The sequence below is a fragment of the Phragmites australis genome, chromosome 12 (genome assembly GCF_958298935.1).
Source record: "Phragmites australis chromosome 12, lpPhrAust1.1, whole genome shotgun sequence".
Classification (NCBI taxonomy): Eukaryota; Viridiplantae; Streptophyta; class Magnoliopsida; order Poales; family Poaceae; genus Phragmites; species Phragmites australis.
Window position 1 is genome coordinate 31,613,206 of NC_084932.1, and position 15,168 is coordinate 31,628,373.

Sequence of the window (15,168 nt, forward strand, 5' to 3'; positions counted from 1 at the left end):
CCATCCTTCGAACTGCTATTAGATTACCGTCCTTCATGATGTGCAGTTAACTCGTTGTCAGTCAAAGAATAAAAGTGGCAAGTCACCGTGTTGAAAAAGAGCAAGGCAAATTCTAGACTTCTCTCACATATACATGATTCGAGATATTTTATAAAGCTTCTAGAACTATTTTTGCTATGGTAAAAACTAGAATTATCCAGATGGAGATTTTTTACATGACCTTTCTAGGTACTAGATATTTGTAGCACGCCATGGCTAAGATCTTGTCAAGTGTCACTCATTCAACGGCTTTAAATGCCTATATAAGGAGGGTGCCACCCCTTGCCATGACACACACACAAGAGAGAGCTTGGTAGTGAGGGTGCTAGAGTGAGAGTAAGAAAGTAGGGTGAGAGTTAGGATAGCCACCAAAAAGGAGTTGTATACAGTCTTGTATAACAGTTGTGTTGTTCTAATAAAGAGTATTTTCTCGTAAGTAGTAGTATCTCAGTTAGGAAATTAGTTTCTAAGTACTTAGTACATACAAAGTTGTGATCCATCTGAAGATTGGCTCTGCCACCTGGGATTATAAGGGTCTGGGCTTCATCTGAAGGTTGGCACTGCCACCCGGAAGCTAGCTTCATCTGAAGGTAGGCTCTGCCACTCGAAAGTGAGAAGATGGCTCTGCCATTGAAAGGAACCAGTGCACTAAGTAATTGGAAATTAAAAAGGCTAACTGACTCGCGTGCGTTGGATGTGAGTTGGTCTAGCTTAGGTCCTCAACTTAGTGGGTATTAGGGCCACCCTATTTTGTACGACCAGCTCCATGACCTGTACACACTGATGGAACGGCAATACCGCGATGTGGAGCGGCTAGTGGAAGAGAGGGACGCCATCGCTACTGACGCTAGGCAAGAGGGAGACTAGAAAGCAGTCAGCAAAGCCTATCGTCTCCAGGACGCCACCATCCAGAAGATCGTCACCAGCTTTGATATTCAGGATAACAGGGCCCTGGACCTCCGATTGAAACTCATCACCCTCGGTCTACCCACACTCTGAGAAGCCAAAGCTTCTGAAGAAGAACCCCGCGCACCTAGTGCCTGGTCGCCGTGGGCGAGACATGAGCAATTGTTAGTTCATTTGGACTGTCATATATATGCTGGATACGCAATGTTTTGGTGCTACTCGTATGTGGGAGTATCTCTGAACTACTATTAGATTACCGCCCTTTGAACTGCTGTTGGTCCTTCATGATCTGCAATTAACTCGTTGTCAGTCATAGAATAAAAGTGGCAAGTCACCGCAAGTGAACCTTTGATATTGTGGATGCAGTAGTCGAGAGAGAGTTTGTGCTTTAACCTAATTCTGTGTTGCAAATGTATGTTTGGGCTCTAGAGATTTGTTGCATGCAACCATTTTGGCAGCGATTGGTGGGTCTTCTGGTCGTTGTTTATGAGATAATGGTTAGGAAGATAGGTGCTTGATCGATTCGATTCTACATTTGGTGGGTTTCATACAAGGATATTTTGACCAATTTGCAGGGCTTGATGGCTAGAGTATCTCACTGGTTGATTCAATGATTGGGAACAACATTTCCCCCTATGTCATGCATGGAGCCTAACCAGGGTTGGTTCAAACCACAACCCCATCTACTTGGACTCAGGGGAAGTTGGGGTGCTGAGGTGTAAGTATTTCACCTTTCAGAGGTAGTGGCTGCTAATGGATAATTTCAAAGAGAGAGTGCAACAAATATGGCTGGAGAAGAAAGCAAGAAGGCCTGATGATGGTTACTCTTTGGATGTATGGCATGGTAGCTTATGTGACATTAGACAGTTCATGAGGGGTTGGCATACAAAACACATTGGTGAATAGACCAAAAATAAACAAGATATGCTGGCTCAGCTTACTATACTGGATAACAAAGCAGATTATGGAGGCTTGACCATGGAGGAATGGGAATATAGATATAGGTTAGAAAATAGCCTTGAGAAAATTCTCTCCACGGAGGAGATCTTCTGGAAACAGAAATGTGGAAATTCCTTGATCAAAGAGGGTGAAAACAACACAAGATTTTTTCATTTTCTAGCCAATGGGAGAAGAAGGAAGAATTTGATCCTATCCATGGAAACTGAACAAGGCCTGCTCACCTCCCAGGAGGAGATTAGAGGCCACATCTATGACTTCTATAAAACCCTTTTTGGATCTGACTCCAGAGAAGGACTTAGGTTTCTAAACTCCTTCTGGGATAACCATAACAGCCTGCTGCCTGATGTCAAAGAAGCTCTGACCCAACCTTTTTCTGAGCAAGAGATTGAGGAGGCTTTTAAGAGTATGAAAGAAGATTCTGCTCCTGGACCTAATGGCTTCACCTCTACCTTCTTCAAGGTGTTCTGGGAGTATGTCAAGGGAGACATCTTTGAAATATTTACCGACCTCCATGCAGGGATCCTGGATCTGAAAAGAATTAATTATGGTATTATAACCTTACTCCCTAAGGTCAAGGAGGCCAATACTATTAAGCAATATAGACCCATCTGCTTACTTAACATAGACTACAAAAGGCTTCACCAAGGTCCTCAATAACAGATTGATGCCAGTGGCCAAGGAGGTGGTTAACCCTAAACAATCTGCCTTCATCAAGGGTAGAAACATTTTAGAAGGGGTGGTGATCCTTCATGAAGTCATCCATGAATTGAGGAGAACAAAACATCAGGGGGTGTTGGTGAAAATAGACTTTGAAAAGGCACATGGCAAAGTTAAATGGGATTATCTAGAGGAAGTCATGAAAAGGAAAGGCTTCCCTCCCAGCTGGATTGGTTGGGTGATGCAATCTATCAAGGGGGGCAGAGTCTGCATAAATATCAATGGGCAAAGGGGCCCTTATTTCAGAACCTACAAAGGGCTGAGACAAGGGGATCCCCTATCCCCCTTGCTGTTCAATATTGCAGTTGATACTCTAGATGCTTTGATGGACAAAGCCTCTTTTAAGGGTTTACTGAGTGATGTTGTTCACCATCTGATCCTAGGTGGGATTACCCATATTCAATATGCTGATGACACTATTTTAATGATTGATGGATCTGACAAGTCTATCCTTAACCTTAAAATTATTTTATACTGCTTTGAGTGGCTTTTTGGGCTTAAGATAAACTTCCACAAAAGTGAGGTTTTTTGCTTTGGCATGGAGCATGCAGAGCAGGAAAGGGTGGCAAATATGCTTAATTGCAGTCTGGGTCAACTCCCCTTGAAATACTTAGGCATTCCTGTTTCTGACCATCAGTTAGGCATGGCTGCCTCATCTGGAATCCTCTCAAAAATGGTTAAAAGGCTAGACCCATGGAAGGGTAAAAATCTGACCTATGGAGGCAGATTGACTCTGACAAATTCCTGTCTTACCAGTTTACCTATGTATACCATAGGGTTCTACCTTCTCCCCAAGGGGATCCATAGGAAGATGGACACTGTCAGATCAAGATTTTTTTGGAGAGGGGCTGAAGATGGGAACATGCACCATATGGCCAAATGGGTAGCCATATCCAAACCCAAGGATTATGGGGGTCTCGGTATCCTAAACACTTTGATTATGAATGAATGTTTGCTGGTCAAGTGGGTATGAAAGATCTCAACTGGCTCTGAGGACATCTGGTATAAATTGTTGAAGGCCAAATACATGCCAGATGGGAACTTCTTCTCATCTAGGCAGAAAGGCACCTCACAGTTTTGGAAGGGCCTACATAAGGTCAAATATCTTTTCCAATGGGGTGTTGTATTTGCAGTGAACAATGGCAATAAGGTTTTCTTCTGGAAAGACGTGTGGCTTGGTGAAACTCCTCTAAAAATTCAGTTTCCTGACTTGTTCAAGATGTGTGCTGAGCCGGATGTTGTGGTTGCTGACTATTGGAATCATGATAAGTGGGAGGTGCAATTCAAAAGAAGCCTAACCACTAGTAACATGCTCCAATGGGAGGAGCTGTTACAAATGCTCCAGTTGGTTCGGTTAAATGATAGGGAAGATGTTGTTACCTGGACTCTGGACAAGTCAAAGAAGTTTACAACTAAATCTCTGTACAAATTCCTCACCTTTGAAGGGGTGTCTTGCAAGGGGGCAATGACCCTCTGGGCCTGTAAACTTCCTCTGAGGATTAAGTTTTTCTTATGGCAAATGCTACACAACAAACTTCCTGTGTCCACCTCCCTCAAAAAAAGGGGTTGGAAAGGAAGTTCAAAATGCTACTTGTGCAATAATCAGGAAGATGTCAATCACATTTTCTTCGGTTGTGTGTTGGCACGATTTGTTTGGAGTGCTCTGAGAGGCATTTTTGGCTGGAATGGGTTCTCGATCTCGGTAGCCGACTTATGGGCGAGCTGGCTTCCGAAATAGTTTAAAGTCTCTCAAAAGCTGGGTCTATTTTTCTTTGCAGGGATAGCTTGGGCCATTTAGAGGACGCGTAACACGATGGCGATCGAGAAGAAGTTCCCCCACAAGCCTGCTGAAGTGCTGACTCTAGCCGTATCCTTTGTGCAGAAATGGAATATCCTCCTCACCGACGATGACAGGGCTACGACGGACAGGGCATCAATCCAGGTCCGAGAGTGGCTACGGAGCTTTACCCCGGCGGATGGCCCTTTGTCTGATGTTTGTGAAATCTGAGCTAGAATTCATTCCAGGCTTTGTAGATGTCCGCCCTGTATACTTGGGTCTGATGTCTTTTGGATAGTTCGCTGGTTTCCCCCGCCTTGTTTTTTCTTTCTTCTCACTTTCTTTCGTTTGACGCTGCTGTCTTGGTTATTGGCTTTCAATATAAGCCGAGGCAATCTCTCTTAAAAAAAATAAAATACGTCGTACTAAATATGTAAGACAGGTGATTGGCTAATTGCTATATTGCCTTTTGGCATTTGTTGGTTAAATATTTAAAGATGATGGTATAGAAGCAAGAGACTAAGGTGATTTCTCTTGCCATTCAGAAAGCCAACAGGCGATATTGATGCTGGGAGGGGGAGGCAGTGATACAGGAGTGGAGTGTGATGACATTTGAAGGATCGGAACAACGACTAGAGGGGAGGTGAATAGGAGTCTTTTAAAAAAATTCTTAACCAAGAATCAGGCCTATGTCCAATTCGTACTGAATGAACCTCAAGAACAAATCACCACTGAGCGCAACACAATGCACAATGGAAACAATATGAAAGTGCGCTCACAGTGAACACCGAAAGTTCTCCAATTGGATGAACAATAACTTCGACCAATACTGATGAATAAAACTCCAACAAGTACTGATGAACAGTACTCCGACCTGTACTAATGAACAGTAACTCCGACAAGATGAACAGTGCTTCGATCAATACACCAACCTACAGGAAGGTTCAAAAAGATTCGATTGCAAAATAAACACTGTTCACAGATGTTCTGGATAGGAACCGAAAGTTACGAACTGGTTGCAGTACTAAAAAACTGCAGCTCAGAACATAAAATCCAAACTAGAAATCCAACTAAACGTGGTCCAAATCTAACAAAATTTTAGCCATAGCTTCTCACGAACACTGTGAGTCTTTATCCAAAAGATCTCCTTAAAGAGATCAATATTTCAACCTCTATTTTGTGGATTTGACCAAAAATAAGTGGAGAGGAAAATGTTTAGAAAAAGGACTTCAAGTTGCTCGTGTGAGGGAGATTATATGGGATCACCCTAGATGTTCTCACACAAGTCCTAGCAACCTTTTGACCCAACAAAATCAGTTGAAATCGCTGTCAAAAGCGAGGAGTGAAAAATCAACTAAAACTTCAAGAACAAGAGATAAACAGGAGGGAGATCAAAAGCATCACAAGTTTGCTAAGCAACTGATGAATAGAAATATGATTTAGCAAGATTCATAGATATATGGCTTCGAAGTCGCCCTTCATTCTCCCACTCTTGATGAGATTAAGTTTATAGCTATGAACCCTAACTTCTCTCTAACTTGAAATCTTGACCAAACCTAAGAAATATCCAAATAAAAAATAGGTCCTGACGAGGTATTGATGTGCACTAATTATCCTCCCCTTGCATCAGCCCTCTCATATATATATATATGCAAATGGACAATTCCAAATATGCCCCTAAAGACTAATACATGGATATTATCCTTGAAGGGCAAAATAGTCAAACTATTTTGTTGTCCATCGGACGGACCCAACGCCTTCACGACTCTGCTTCGTCTCCAAGCAAGCTTTGTGATGGTGCCACGCATCCTCCGACTCCGCCCCTGATTTTGAGGAAAAACTGGTAAAACTGCCTTGCATGCTCCTCCAAGCATGACTCCTCGATGTCGACGCGTGTTCGACCTCCGCCGTGACCTTTGACGCCTTCAAGCCTTTGCGCTCCGCCATCGGGCCGACTCTCGACTTGCTATCGTCTTTCCGTCTTGACTTGGTCAACGCCATCTTCATCACCTGCTCTTCCCACCATGTTTTCTTGCACCCTCCATATGAGCGATGCGGATCGCCCATGGCTCCACCCGGCCTAGCACGGTCCGTCGGCGCCAAGCCTCCACTTGCCCTTCACTGCCTTGCCGTCGACCGCCATGTCGCATCCATACACCTACACATCATGAGCCAAGAAACATGTCTCTCTGCCATACTCTGTTTTCACCCCTGGTTAGCCATAAACATTAATCAAACAAAATCGACACATGCTATGCAAACCGAAGGCTCCAAATCAACAATTACATCAATCACTCATCATCAACAACACAATTCTCACTTGTGTTCTCAATCTCCCCCTTGATGAGTGTATTGACAACACTAAAACACAAATATATTGATTTAAGAATTATAAAAGAAAAGAAATTCATCCAAGTGACCAAAAGCCATCAAAAAGCAAACACAAGGTCACTTAAATGAGAAAAACAAGAATAGCCAGAGAAAAGCAAAGAAGAACTTCTTGGTTCTCGAAGAAATGGGCAACGACTCAACACAACCGAGAATTCATATGCCCCCCAAAGAAATGAGTTAAAAACTCAATGCGGCCATAAAAATTCAAACCTTACACAAAGCATCGCAAGCAAGGCCAGGCTTGCTTGGGAACTAAACTAACCGTAAGCTATTGCTGGAATCTTAGCGGTGCTAAAGAACAAACAAAACAAGACAATAGCACTCAGAGTATTGATGTTTCTGCTGTACTTCTCGCCCATTCTGATATCATATACTTCTATTTACTGTTTTATATCTTGTTAGTGGCTTTCAATAGAAGTTGAGGTAATCTCCTTTCAAAAAAGCACTCAGACAAAGAGAAGGCAAGGAGCACATGGATCTTAACTTTTTGTTGTTATAGAGCGGTGTAGACACGATGAAAGGTATGGCCGGGGAGGTGGCATGAGAGTGGGGTATCCAATGTGGTGGTGGCACGTCGAATGCTCCTACATGGAGCAGCACTCCTACTTCGGCGCTGGCGCCGCCCTCTACTTTAAAGCAGTGTTACCTGTACACGGATATGAGTGTCGGAATCTGACTCAAACTTAGATGTTTGATTTGGCAAATAAAATTTGTACACACGAAATATAACTCGAAATTCACCACGGTGTTAGAATACGACTCGAATTTGTCCGAATTTGACAAATAAATTTAAACACAAGTATCCGGGTAACACTCCTTCAAAGCCCGATTCAACCTCGGGACCCGCATCTGTCAAGCGCACACTGTTTTCCATGGCGCTAGCGCCTGAAAAGCGTGGCACACTGCTTCATTTACGTGCGTGCACGCAGGAATTGAGTTGAGGCCCATTTTAGCGACACTTGCTATTGATACTGTTTTCTTAGGTCTGTTTGATAGATCTGTAACTCTAAAATTCTTATTTTAGATTAAAAATAAATATTTAAATTATTTTATTTTATCTTATAAATTTCAAATTATATACGGATCTTAGAGCTAAGTTCTACCGCACATGATTTTAATGTGAGAAGATGGTTGATACGGATGATAGGATCCAATATAACTAGAGGTCTAAGTACGTAGCTAATTAAAAAGTACAACTGGACGGCAGAGCAGACACTGAGATTTTGTTTAGAAAAGTTGATTTATATTGCTGTGCATGTGATGATGGTACAACAACTTGCAACCGATCCGCATCCAGAGAAGCACGAAAAACGGGAGTGCATAGTCCAACTGCCGCTGCTCCACTCCCAATGACCCGGCCAAGCAGCAGGAAAAAAAATTCCTGAAGATGATTGGCGTTGAAAGCGATCAGTGGGAGGATAAGATCAAAGGCGACGAGCCACGTAGATCAGGGGATTAACAAATTAAATATAGTACACTGTTTTCGTTGACAATGATTTGTCTCAAATTTTTCGGTAAATGTATGTTTTTAGATCAAACTTTTTCGTTGACTATGATTGTCTCAAAACTTTATAGATCAATTTTTTTCAGTAAATGCGCTTCTCCGATGGACCGTGCATGCGCAGATCAGGAACCTGGAGAGTGAAGCGACCTGCTTCAGAATCGGGGTTCGCAGTCGCGCAGGAACAAGAACACCATAGCGTTCTGGAGCCGGCATGGCACCTGCTCCAACATGGACCAGCAATCCTGCTTCCTCGCCGCCAATGACGACGGTGAAAGCTTAGTATGATTCTTCGATTGGATCCAACAATGACGACGCCTATGCTCGCCGTTCTCCTCCTTGAAGGCATCATCGTAGCATACCAATACATCTTCGTCGTCGTGGTGGCTGACGGTATACTAGTTGATGATGCCTGTGAGTTGTTGATTTGCAGCAAGCATATGGGTGCTATAGGATTCGTGGCGGTGTTAAGAGAGGCTTCAACTTTGACATTTAGTAGTTCTTTTATATCTTAGTACCATTGCATGGGCACTAAGTTTGAATAGTTTCCTTTTCATTTTCTCCCAAAGCCGATTTGTTTTGGTAATTTTAGGTGTTAATTGAAAATAGGTTGTGTGCAACTCATGATATAGAGGCCAAAAACTTCTACATTATTGGGGAAAAAACCCTCCATGACACCCCTAACTCTGTTTCTCACCTCCATGCCGCAAGGCTATCAGTAATAGGAACACTACATCACTTGTATCTGGTTTTGTGTTGACAAGCTAGCATCTTCGGCACTTGATTTGATATAAGATTTGTGGCTGATTCGAATTATCTAATAGAAACTGCAGTTTAGTTGCACTTTTTTTTTTGCTTTATCGGTTTTAAAATGATAGGTATAATTGACCTGAAAAATTGATTGGCAAACCCTTCTTATCATGCAGCTCAGGAGCGCAAATCTTATTATGAACTGAGATCAGTATTGACAGGAGAGACAAGTACTGCAACTGTATGTCCAACTACAAAGAAAAGATATTTTGAGCACCGATTCTCCTGTTGACGGAAAGGAATACAATTCAACAGTTTTCATAACGACGTTATATCAAAATGATCTTATTTCTGAAAGAAAGTTCAGGTCCTCCATCAACGGTAGGGAATATTTTATTTCATCTTGGCATGGTGTCTCCTCGAAAGACCAAGTTTTATGCATGCCAGAAACGGCAGACCTGAAATTTCATACATGTTAGCGCCAGAAGAAATGTATTGAATCTTTTCAAGAATATATGCGGGTTTGGAAAACGCATGGTCTCGAATAATCAACATTGATCATCAATTTTAAACAGAGTATTACGTCTCCCAATAATGTTTTTTTTTCAAAGTGGAGATCCACACTTATGCAGCTGCACAGGAGCTGCACAAGCGTCTCCGGGGGTGGGAGCCGGGGATCAAACCTGGGTCTCCCACCTGCTCCCAATAGTGTTATGTATACAAATGCTATATTTAGTACTTGTTATAACATTCTTCCCAGTGATGAGCCTTTGCCGAGGAAAAAATATAACACTGAAACTTTCTCCTGTACATTGTCACAGCGGTAAAGCGTCTAAAAAGATAGAATCTCTCATACCTCCTCCACCATTTAGCCTGCACGTCTTCCATAGAGCCTGTCAACAACATGAACTATAGAAGGTCTCTTCTTCTGAGCGACATCCACACATTCAAGCCCAATCTCAATGCATATTTTTACTTGCTGAAGGCGATCTGCATCTAATAATGACGAGTACTTGGATGCTATGTGCTCATCTGTCCAAGTTTCACGTATCTGCAGAATTTAAATCATGAGCCTATGTGATTGACACAAAGCAAACGTGTCATAAGCGAAGGAAAAAGGATTCTCAATCTTCAAATTGGCATGCAATGCTAACTTACATGAGAAATAAAGTCCCTTCCAGCCATATCTTTGTCGTTGGCACAATTCTTTTCCCTCGTGGTGATCTCCATGATTAGTACACCTAAACTATATATGTCACACTGGGGCGAGATTTCACCACTATATAAATATTCTGGAGCCATGTACCCTCTGAAAGACATTCATATCAATAGTGGTAAGCACTACTGGAGAGATGCAAATTCAGTCTACTTTATGATAAAGAAACTTACTTTGCCCCCACAACATTTATAGTGTTTATTCGGGTTTGCTCCTGACCGAAGAATCGTGAGAGACCAAAATCTGCAATTTTTGGTTCCATTTTATCGTCCAACAATATATTGGCAGGCTGAAGATCCAAGTGAACAATAGGACCACCCATTTCCTTATGTAGGAAATGTAGACCCCGGCAAATGCCCTTAATTATTTTGAAGCTTGTGTCCCAATCAATTCTGTTTGCATCATCTGAAGAATGAACATGAATTATGTAAGTACAATGAGCTTTTTTAGAGTGCACCATCACTACTATAGATGTAAAGGGAGATCTGTATCTCAGCCATTGATTGATCAAGATTAATTTGGCTTTATGCAAATGTACAGTCTTGTAAGGAAAACCTGACCATGAGCCATGGACAACTGTGGCACCACAATGCTTCAGGAGACATAGGCAAACATCAAGTAGCTAGACATGAGCCAGTAAATCTAGTTGAACTATACTAGCCATGAGCCATGGAAGCATAAACTCCAGCAGATATGACCCAACACCTTGCTGTCTAAAGAAAGGATTAATATTATTTTACTGTGTCTGGATAGGATGAAGTGCACCTTTGAGTGTGCACCACAAGGAAAAGAAGCTCCAGTGGTGCAGCGGCATCAACAGGAAACAGAGGAAGGTGTGGTGCAGGACCGATTTTTTTCTATTTGAGCACATGCAGCCCGGTATTTTCAAATCTGAGCACGCCAAACCAGTAATTCCATATTTAAGCACAGGTCGGCTGGCAGTGACGGAGGGAGCCTCCCGAGCCACTGGCGTTCGAGTCACGGGGCTGCGCGGGATACACGTCCCGTCAAAAGCTCCAAAGAAGTCTCCGGAAAAAGGGCCGCGTTAAAAAAAAAAAAGCACAGATCGTTCTGTTTAACTGGCCCAGCAGCCTGCCATCCTCTGTTTGCCCTCTAACCCATGCTCAAATATGAAATTACTAGTTTGACGTGCTTAGAGTTGGAAATATCAAGTTGCATGTGCTCAAATAGAAGGAAAAAATCGGGATGTAGGAGGACGGTTTAATGTCGAGGACAAAGACAAGCGAGGAAGATGAAGGGCAAAATAGACATTACTTGTGGTTTTCAGGGCATTAACAAACATTTAAAAAAAAAAGAACATGTGAAGGGTATAATCTTGAATATTTTTTGTCATCTGAGTGGCAAATCATAGAGACCAATATTGAGGGTGGCACACTTGAAAACGAGAAGGATTGGAATGACAAGCTTTTACAAAAAATGTAACGAGCCAGAGGCAGCTGATTTTAACTGCCTCTTATGCGTGCACTGTTATTGTGAAACTGGTATTCTCAATCTAGTTTGTTTCATTTGGTTTTTATGTTTCCTAGACATCTGGTGACTTTCAATATAAGCTGAGGTATTTCTCCCTTAAAAAAAAGAACAATGTAATATATATGTAAGATCGAGTTTGATATATATTTCAATTCCAACAGATAATATTAAATATACTCGGTTCACAACTTTGTCGGTCGTTGGCCTCCAGGGCTTGACCCTGTAGCCGGAAGACGAGCTGCTCAAAGACTGGTGATGCCGAATGCAACGTCGATTGCCTAAGCCTATGTGGAAAGGTTTCAACTCGCTCGTCATCTTGGTGGTTTGGCAACTATGGAAACACCGAAATTCTTGTGTGTTCGATGGCGCACCCCAGATGTCCAGTTGGTGCTGTGGAGCATCAAGGTTGATGCCATGCTCTGGTGCATGGTAGGAGCTAAAGGCCTGCACATGGTCTGGCCATTGTCGATTTGACGTGTTTTTTTCGCCTAGTCGTCTTTTGGTTTTATCCGTGGCACGTCTGTACATCTAAAGTCTTTGTCGGTGTGCGTTTGCGTGTGTGGCTACGGGTGATTTTGCGTGTAAACGTTGCTTTCTTTCATTCTATAATGCAATGACGCGCAGTTCTCCCGCGTGTTCGAGAAAAAAAATATACTTCTCCAAGTGAATTTAATTCTCCTGTTGATAATGTGCACTGTAATAACTTTTCTGTTTCTGTCTCTCTCTCCCTTGTTTAGTGCAAAGGTTGCGGAATATATAATATAACAAGGCTTGCTTAGCAAAGGTTGTGGAATATATGACAAGCCATGTCTCAAACAGCATAAACGGAAAAAGAAACAAACTGAGGAGACGAAAACATTTGGGAAGTGCATTCTCATACCAGAAAGATAGTCACGAAGGCTTCCCTTAGGCGCATATTCGTAGCAGAGTACACATTCATCTGTGTCTACAAGAATATATTTTCCTTTGTGTTCCACCACGTTCTTTTTTGCTTCACTGCAGCAGCTAAGCAACCTTTGTATATTTTCATGTTGTATCACCATAAGATTTGTAGCCGCCTTGAGAAATTGTTTGCCAGCAGGCACTACAGTATTTCCTGCAAGCTTCTTCACAGCAATAACTTGTCCGTTTTTCAGAATTCCCTGTTTAAGCTCTCATATGCTTTTAATTGGCATGCTTCATCATCTTTTGAAAAAGGCTAAAAAATTTAACTCGTTATGATACCTTGTAAACTGTTCCAAATGCACCTTCACTAATTTTTTGCTCATCAGAGAACCCATTGGTAATTTCCTTCAAAAATTCCAATGGTAGTTCCTGCGGCAATGTACTTAGAAGACTCGGTTTACCTCCGCCAGCGTTGGTGGCCATTTCTGATGATTTAAGTCGCTATGGATCTCAGGCAGCTGCTAAAATTTATGAACCAGCACAAGTTCTACTTCACCAGAACAAGGCAGTTGTCTGACAACATATGTAGCACTGGATATGCGTAAACATGAATAATAATTGCTCTAAAAATCACTTGAAAATAACCAGCTTTTTAAAAGCACTAACCTGGAGAAGAAGGCTTCACTGATCCTGAGAACAGAGCAACCAAAAGAGGGATGAGTTTTTGGGATGAATGGTTGCGTTGCTGATGGTGCGTGTATATAAAGCAACCCGTCGAAATATCAATCGTGTAAACAACTATGCGTTGACTTGACCCTAGCAAAGCTAAGATGCCCAATGAGAGTTTGAAATACATGTGATGAGGTTCTTTGCTAACGTTGCTTATGTACGAAATTATTATGATACTGAAAGATGATAAATCTTAATCGAACTGAAATTAAGGAGTACAACATATCGTCAAAAGATGATACCATATGAATATAATATACATCCCGTTTAGGACAACAACCCTTAGCGCTTTATCATGCCACTACAAGAAACATGTTTAGCAAAGGTAATGGGTGACAAGTTTTGGTGAACAGATCCAGTAGATTCTTACTAGTCTTGCTTTTCGGTATTTTTATATCCCCTTCTGAACATATGTACTCCCTTCGTCCCAAAATGTAGGGCGTATTAAGGTTTAGAAAAATCTGTAAAAGTATACTTTGATCATTAATTTATTTTGCAATATATTATCAATTGCTACAAAATCAGTATCGTATTAAAAGATCTATAAAATATGGATCTATTGATACAACTTTTGTACATTAAAACATGCATATAATTTGACTAATTGTTAGTCAAAATTTAAAAAGTTTGACTTTTCCAAATACTAATACGCCCTAATTTTGGTACGGAGAGAGTATCTTGTATGAGTATGGGCATGGCTAATGTTTATTCATTAAATCAAGCAGCATTATCTTTCCGAAGAACAGTGGGTGTTTTATATATCCAATTCCACGTTACTAGACTATTAAATATATGATGGCTTATATTTTTAAGCCATAGGCAAATATAAAAAATTAACTTGACTCCAGCCATATGTTGCCAGCACCGTCCAACCAATTAGCAAGAGGTCATTAATGGCAAATTAAATGATTTGAGTCTATAATACTGCAATTTGGTGAAGGAATTAAGCAAAGACTTGACTAGAAAGAAGTATGGTTGGTGAGGTGCGTCCTCTCAGTTCACTAAACAAGGACATGAAACTGATTAGTTTAGACATAGGCTGCTGTATTTTTCTGGCCATTGTAAAGAAAGATAGCAATGAGTCTGGACTTTTTACTACGCTCACCATCGCTAAAAAAAACTGACCAATAAGAAAGAAAAACAAGACGCACACCATGTGTGACCCAGATTCTAAATCCAATTCCACTCCAGACTATGGGTTCCCAACGAAATATGCGAATGATTCGAACCATATTCATTTTTTTTTGGGTGAGGATGTTCAAATGTTTATTTTAGTGTACATATATTGTCAATAAACATGTTTGCACGGAAATCATAAAGAGAATGCCCAAATGGTTATTGGATATCTTGGGTTAAATTCAAATTGTTTACCCAAATGTTTGAAGTGCTAAACACTAAGGGCCACCAGTGTTTCAAAAAAATTTAGGTTGCTAACGTGTGACCTGCAGACTAGTGCTAACTTGTCAAAAAACACTCTAATTTTTTAGGAACCTTTGATGGACCTTACATAAAAAAGATGAAAAGGATGGCAAGAGGATTGCCGATCATATATTAGAAGGAATAAAAGGAGAGTTTACAAAAGAAAAAACACATGACATGACCGGCTTCCCCAAAACAAAAACGGAAAGGAAAAAACACAACCTGAGACACAACCCCCGTCCCCAGCAAGAGATGGGTACATCGCTGAAGATACAACCGGCCAAAGACCCACTCTGAGAACCGAGACTAAGCAAAGAGAAAGAGAAAACTGTTAACAACAAGCTGAAAGCTTAAGAGAAAATAACATAAACTAAACGACATTGATCT

At 41.4% G+C, this 15,168-nt stretch overlaps 1 protein-coding gene across 3 annotated transcripts; it reads right to left on the bottom strand.

Annotated features, from left to right (window-relative positions):
* Positions 1-9,201: 9,201 nt before the first annotated feature.
* Positions 9,202-13,621, bottom strand: LOC133887472 (G-type lectin S-receptor-like serine/threonine-protein kinase At1g11330). 3 transcript variants are annotated; one of them, XM_062327435.1, is made up of 7 exons: positions 13,300-13,621; positions 12,973-13,118; positions 12,629-12,890; positions 10,431-10,662; positions 10,200-10,350; positions 9,898-10,092; positions 9,202-9,499 (listed from the first exon to the last, which is right to left on the bottom strand). In XM_062327435.1, exons 1-6 carry the CDS (start codon positions 13,487-13,489, stop codon positions 9,910-9,912), a joined length of 1,164 nt encoding a protein of 387 aa, XP_062183419.1. In that variant the 5' UTR covers positions 13,490-13,621; the 3' UTR covers positions 9,202-9,499; positions 9,898-9,909. The 3 variants fall into 3 exon arrangements, with proteins under 3 accessions (XP_062183419.1, XP_062183420.1, XP_062183421.1); XM_062327436.1 differs by having other exon boundaries at positions 9,203-9,499; positions 12,973-13,206; positions 13,300-13,620; XM_062327437.1 differs by having other exon boundaries at positions 9,203-9,499; positions 12,973-13,224; positions 13,300-13,620.
* Between the last annotated feature and the right edge of the window lie 1,547 nt (positions 13,622-15,168).

Excerpts from the sequence above, each read along its gene's own strand:
- LOC133887472 (XM_062327435.1), bottom strand. The coding sequence starts at position 13,489 with ATGTATTTCAAACTCTCATTGGGCATCTTAGCTTTGCTAGGGTCAAGT. Across the intron at positions 10,663-12,628 it reads CCTTCGTGACTATCTTTCTG|ATGATGCAAACAGAATTGAT; the intron begins GTATGAGAATGC and ends TTCATTCTTCAG. Across the intron at positions 10,093-10,199 it reads GAAGGGACTTTATTTCTCAT|ATACGTGAAACTTGGACAGA; the intron begins GTAAGTTAGCAT and ends TAAATTCTGCAG.